The sequence below is a fragment of the Tetrao urogallus genome (assembly GCF_951394365.1).
Source record: "Tetrao urogallus genome assembly, chromosome: 2".
Lineage (NCBI taxonomy): Eukaryota > Metazoa > Chordata > Aves > Galliformes > Phasianidae > Tetrao > Tetrao urogallus.
This window is the reverse complement of record NC_136814.1, coordinates 8,545,100-8,551,900: the sequence shown is the minus strand read 5'-3', so window position 1 is coordinate 8,551,900 and position 6,801 is coordinate 8,545,100. Positions and strand designations below refer to the sequence as shown.

At 44.2% G+C, this 6,801-nt stretch overlaps 1 protein-coding gene across 1 annotated transcript in view; it reads left to right on the top strand.

Moving 5' to 3' along the window:
• Positions 1-2,757: 2,757 nt before the first annotated feature.
• Positions 2,758-6,801, top strand: part of COMMD1 (copper metabolism domain containing 1) — a gene marked incomplete at both ends in the record, with an annotated part of 66,913 nt that continues 62,869 nt past the window's right edge. Inside the window, one exon of the mRNA XM_079532870.1 lies at positions 2,758-2,952. Coding sequence (XP_079388996.1) covers positions 2,758-2,952 — 195 coding nt within the window. The remainder of the gene's footprint in view (positions 2,953-6,801) is intronic.

The window sequence follows — 6,801 nt, the reverse complement described above, 5'->3', positions numbered from 1 at the left end:
AGATACTGTCTGGTGCCTCTTGTTGCGGAAAGCAGGGTGGTGTTGGGTCTCGTGTGAACTGATTTGGTGCTGTACATGGCTTTAAAATATTTAGCACTTCCAACAGATAGAACTTGGTGTTGTCTCTAAACCAGGACACGTACACTCTGTGGATAGTTTGTAATTACCTTCAGTTTTTACTGTGCACTTTTTAAAACTGGGTTTTAATTTCCTGTAATAACTTTGGCTTTTGTATATTTTTCAAATATGATTATGCATTAAGAAATTTGGTATCAGTGCAGTTGTCTGTTTCTGAGTTATGTTAAATTGTCAACAGCTGTACACTCAGTTCTTGCTAATGACAGTTTAAAAATTAATTTGGAAACTCTGGCCACGTGAGCTGTGCAGCTACTACTGTAAATGTACTCCTGCCCTCTGAAATGAATTCAAGTGTCTTTAAATGATTTCTCCAAATTCCCATGGATAAGTGGGATCGTTCTTCATCCCCATCTCTTTTTTTTTTGTTGTTAGATTGCAATAGTGGAAACTCTTGCTACTTGTATTTGGCACTTTGGATTCTGAAATAAAGAGCACAAACAGCTGAACTGGGAAACTTCTCTGAAATTGCTTTAAGCCCTAATTTTGGCATTTTGTATACATGTGTATATATTCTGGTTGAAATAGCTGTTAAAAGCTATAGGAAAATGTGATTGTAATTTTGCCCCAAAAGAGTGAAGCAGTATATGTGTGTGTAGAATAGATCAGCTTACTGTGCTCTCTTACAATGAAGAATATAAAATACGTAGAACACTGAAACACTGAATTTGCAAAGAGTCCCTCGTGGGGTTAGTTCTGATGGGACGACCGAGGAGCTGCACATAGCCTTTCTTGTGCTTTGGGAAGCTTGTGATCTCTTGGCCTTTCAAGATTCTTTAAGTGAAGTCTAATAATATACGGTTTCATGACATCTGACTTTTTTTTTTTTTAAACCAGATGTTGTGCTGCTTCACACTGATCTTCAGTTCTATAACGTGCATTGTGGCACTTAGTTGTCCCATAAGGGTTTGCTCTGATATCAGCTGTGTCAATGTGTTATCAATATGTAACAATAAAATCAACTAAACAAAACCGTTTTTTTCTTAGTTCTGTTTATGCCTGGCTTACAGAATGTGATACCATGGTAAGGAATTGAAGGTTATCTCCTGGTGAGGTGACCTGAAGCAGTAATCCTGATTACTCTTAGTAGTGCTCATTTGCTTGAGGAATGTTTGTCTGAGTGAGCCCGAACTTCTGCACTAGTGCTGTGGTGTGCAAAGTGCACTTGGTTCCCTGTCAGCGCTTCTCACCTTTGTGCCTCCTCAGTGGCAGAAGTTATCTTCTCTGGCTCGATCACAACTATTGAGCTGTTTTGATTCAAGTTTTTCCTTCTAAGGACAAAATGGATGTAGTCATGAAGTGGGAGAAGAGAGGGGGAGCAGCTGCACAGCTTACTGGCATCCTGGTGAATAGAACTGCATCCCAGCAGATACAAGGGCTGGGAAGTGTTTACTTCCTTTAACCATTCAATTAAAACAGATCTTCAACTTCAGGCTGAAGCTGCTGGATCAGCATGGGTGGATGTTGTAGTGCTGCTTCTACATGGTAAAGTCAACTGGCAGGGAGATTCAGTGACTTAATACAGACTCAGTCCTCTGTAGAAGAAAGAAGATAGTCTGAAAATCCAAGAGTCAGCAGGAGTAAGTGAATTGCTTTTATATTTTAGGCAGTATCAGGAACATTCTTTTTCCTTGGGAAAAAACACGCATTTCTGGTTGTTCTGGAGAAATCTGTAGGCAATGTATCCCTTTCTCCCACATCTTTATAGCCAGAAGTTGTTGCTACTGCCCAGAAGAGGTGAAAGTGATTATAGCAGTTCTGAGCAGCAAAAGGCTGTTGTGTAAAGTGACCAGGGTCCCTGATTCCCTGTCTGGGTTGCAGCTGTCCCTTGTGCGGTTACTCTGGCTCATGAGCAGTATGCTGTTCAAGGCTGTACCCAGATCATCACCCCAGCAAGCTGCTTCTTCCGAGGATGAGATTGCAAGGAAGAGTTCTGAGGGGTAGAGCCACCCTTGTGTGAACTGTTGCCTGTAGCTAGTGACACGGGGCCACGCATAGCAGTTCTGCAGTTCAGGCAGCATATGTTGCCTGCTCTTCTCTTTCTTCTGCCTTCCCCGCTTCCTTTTATCCTAATCAGTTTCTGCACTCAAAAATCAGTGGAGGCTCAATCTGGGGAGTTGTATTTTTTCTGCCTGCCTGTTCAGATAAGGCATACACAATTTAAATGCACAGAGCTGCTGGAAGGCGCTTAACACAAATCATTGCTTCCACTCTTTTTTTCTACTTTGCAGTAGCAAATGTGCTGATTTAGGCAGCACGGCCATTGCTTTGCATGCTCTGAGCAGGCCCTCTTAAGTATGGAAGGCAGACACTGAGTTCTTAAGTCATGAATTCATTTAGTATCTCATTCTCGAAGACTAAATACGAACTCTGTTTTGGTTCATACGCTGCCTTCCAAGGGTTTTTGGCATTTTGGTCAGAAGCAGAAACTGGGTGCCCGCAGAACAGTCCATCTGACCGAGGTTCATCTCCTGCGTCTGCAGCCGCTTTAAAGCTTCAAAAGACGCTTCCTATCCCAGCGACCCAGCGCCCAGGCCCGTCCCAGCCGGGTGGCGCCCAGTGAGGCGGTGCGGCGACATCCCTTCCCGAGGCGGGGACTGAGGCGCGGGCCGCCCCTCCAACATGGCGGCGGCCGAGCAGCAGCCGCCGGCGGCCGATGGCGGCAAGGCGCTGAGCGCGCTGCTGGGCGGCATCGCGCAGGCCGCCTACTACGGCAAGGCCGATATAACGGAGGAGCTGCTGCGCGGGCAGCTCTACCCCGAGGCGGCGCCGGAGGAGTTCCGCGCCCTGCGCGCCAAGATGGGCGGCCTGCTGCAGGTAGCGGCGGGCGGGCGAGCGGGCGGGGCCGTGAGGGGGAGCGCAGCCCTGGCTGGGCGTCTTTGACACCCGGGTGCGGTGTCGAGCAGCCAGAGGGGAGGGCCGAGGTCCTTTGTATTGCCAGTGTGGAAAAGACTCCCTGTCTTACATCGACTTTTGCTGACCTTGTAGGGGTGTGAGCACCTACGTTAGATGGGATGATGAGTTTTTTCCCTGTTATATCCGTGTGCTGTCGGTTCGTGGTTAGAGGCAGAAAGTTTCATTGCCCTTGTGACTATTTAATTCCGTGGTACTCAGCGTCCTCTAAGTAGTAATCAGAAGTCAGTATGGTAAATCAACCACTTCCTTGTATCAGGGCTTGGCGAAGGTAAAGGGCTTCCACGTGCCCTCCCACATTCCATATGTGCAAAGCTTGGTAATTTTTGGAGCACGAGGAAAGCAGGGAGGTGAAATAGAGACCACAGAATTTACTGCAGCAACAAGTATTTAAGTGCCCCCTCCTATCCCCCCCAGACCTTTGTATACTCCTGGTTTATTTATAAAAGCTGTCTTAATGATCCATTTCTTCCATAGAACTGTGTAGTTTTCTGCAGAACGTTTACAATCGTCTGATCCCTTTCTAAGGTGCCCAATGTATTTCATGGAACAGTCATGTTACTGTACTGCTTTCACATCATGTGAACTTTTTTGAGAAATGTAATTCCTTGTGTGGTGTTTCCTAGGAGGTAGAACAAAGCTCTGGAGGGCTGGCCTTGGAGAGTTGCAGCATCTCAGTTGTGTATTTCCCAGCCTCCTACCCCATCAGACTTCAAAGCATTGAGAAACTGGGGAAGATCAGCTCCTGGAGGTTCTCCCAGCTTTTGGCTTTCAAAGACCTCACCTTGATGAAAATACCGAATTTGTCTCTTCCTTATGGCAGTTGAATTTGCTGAGTTAGGTCCTGTGGTAACAGAAGTTATGCCTTTCCATCTGCAGTAATTCTGCTCTTCTCCTTTTGGTGGCAGCAGGCTACTGGGATTACTGTGCGTGCTGGTTGTGGTGCTGGAGTTGTCGTGGCTCCGGCTGTGCTTCAGGATTGTACGTTGCCTAAATGAGCACAAAGTCAGCACAAGGAGTCTAAATATGTTGTTATATTCGATTATCAATATGTATTTTCACTGAGGGCGTTACCATCTGTAACAACTACACCAGTATGCTGCTGGTAAAATATTAAACTGTACATAAGGAACATGTGACAACCCAGTGTTTGAGATGTGACATATGAAATGCTTCCATACTATGTGCATGTGACATAACAGTCTCTAGCCCTCTTCCTTCTCTTGTTTTCACAAGCAACTGCCTGACACTTGTACAAGCTTTTCTGGTGACCATAGTATTTCATCTCACTGTTATTCAAACAGGAGGAGATGGTATCTTACCTGTGTGGCTCTGTGGTGCTACTAGCATTCAGTTTATTCAAGCCCCACCTTGAAGCTATTGGCCTTCATAAAAGAGGCTGCCCTCATGTGACAAGTCAGAGCAGAAACATAGGTGTAAAATTTACTCACTCAGAATTTACTCACTGTGGAAAAAGAGACCTTTGTATCTTCTTCAGGATTTCCTCTGGCAGCCATTGGTGACAGGGGAAAAAAAAACAACCTTCTTGCCTCTTGTAATGTGTCAAGAAAGCTGTCGTTTTTCCTTCTCTCAGTAAGTTACGAACCTTCAAATACCTGGGTTGGTCACGGGCTCCTTTTATTGAATGCTTTGCAGTTACCATGCAAGTCTAAGCTCCTGCAAGGCTCAGAGGCAGAGCAGCCTCAGTGCAAAGGCTGAGATAAAACAGTTTGGGAAAGTTGATGCGAAAGATGGCTTGTTTTCTGATGGTTAGAATTGCTGTTGTGCCTGCATCTGCTAACAGAGATCATTGGATATGCTTATTCTTATCAGCTCTTATGAAAGTGAACAGTTAACCTGTAAAACAGTATCAGCAAGTCTTCTGTCCATATCAGATACATTCTACCCACAGCTTGGTACATAGTTTCAAACCTTTCCTTCTTACAGCCGTGCTTATTTTGGACTACTTCATTTGTTACTGGGCTAGGCAAAAATGTGCTAACAATAACTTAGCATATAATTTTGTGAGGGGAAGAAGATATATTTACTGTGTTGTAACTGGACATGCATGGGAAAACGATGAACTAAACTGCTGCTTGACTGGGACAGCTGAATAACAACCATAGGCTTTTTTATTTTGTTTAGTTTTTTAATTGAGTAAAGCACCCCTATTACATAGCTCACTAATCTGAATACAGCTCGGCTACCCCTTCATTTTCTGTTCTTTATGCCTAATGTTATCTCTTTCTTTTTAAATTTCAGCATCATCATAGAATAGTGGATAGCTGAATGCTTACTTTAAATGCCATCTACTATACTACAGTGACAAAAATGTTTGCTCTTTTTAGGGTTCCTCCCATGTTTGTTATTTTTGCTTTCAGTTTGTGTGTATGTAGTCAGTTCAGATCAGGGCTGGTGCAGCTGCCAGTTGCAGGAAGAACACTGAAGTGGAGAGAAGTTCTTTGAAAGAAGGAATGGGTGAGGAGGGCTGGCTGCAGACTGTTAGACAGCTGGAGAACACTTAAAGTAGTAGTGTGGTGCTTCACTGCCTGGAGCAGCAATTGTCTGCTCGTATGTGCCAGTTAATAAGAGCAGTATGCTCTCATCATTCTGGATTTCTTTTAGTAGTCATCATTTTCAGTTTTTCTGATTGTAAAACTCAATGGTTTATTAAGCTTAAGCCTTTCACATTCTGTTTCCATTACTATTTTAATTGCTGAAGAGACACTTAGATGGCAATGCTTTTGCTGGGTGCTAGAGGATGCTGAGGTGATGAAATCTGTAGTGTGAGCAGACTTCTACAAATTGGGCTGTCATTCAGACAAAGTAGGGTAGGCAGCGATTCTCCTTTCCACCTGGGAATAATAACCTTTGTGGTGCTCCTGCTGCTGTGCAGTGATGACTGCAGTTACTGAGAGCAGGCAGAAACAAGGACTCTGGTATAGCATGGTTCACTTAAGCAGTAGTATTTTCCACAACTCAAGGTTCGAGGCAGGGTGAAAGATCACCTCCTTATGAGACCAATCCTAGACTCATTTCATTTGGGACTGTGAAGTACTGATATAGCATAAATGTGCAATGTCACTGGAAATCATGTACTTCATATTTAATGGTTTACTTGACCTATTTCATTTATGTGTCATCTTCATAGATCTATAGAATGGCTTATGTTGGAAGAGACCTCTAGGATCATCAAGTTCCACCCCCCTGCTGTAAGTAGGGTTGCCAACCACTAGGTGAAGTACTAGAGCAGGTTGCCCAGGGCCCCATCCAGCCTGACCTTGCACGCTTCCAGGAATGAGGCATATAAAACCTCCCTGCGCAACCTGTTCCATCACCACCCTCTCAGTGAAAAACTTCCCCTGACATCTAATCTATATCTTCCTTCCTTTAGTTTAAAGCCATTCACCCGTGTCCTGTCACTGTCTATCCTTGTAAAGAGAAAGTTGATTTCTCATGTTTATAAGGCTACTCTCCAGGAGTTCTCCCAGTCTGTATATGCATCTGTGATGACTCTGACCCAACTGCAAAACCCTGCACTTTGCTTTGTTGAGCCTCAGTAGGTTCTCATGGGCCCACCTTTTGAGTTATCGAGGTCTTATCTATGGCCAATTGGTAAATTAAAAGGAGGAGGCAAACTTGCATTGTTGATCTAATAGGTGTGCTAAGCTTTGCATTGCTCAAAAGAAGTCTGTTTTTTCTCATTTACCATGTGGATATTTGATTGGTTTTCTTTTAGTTCTTATTAATGTA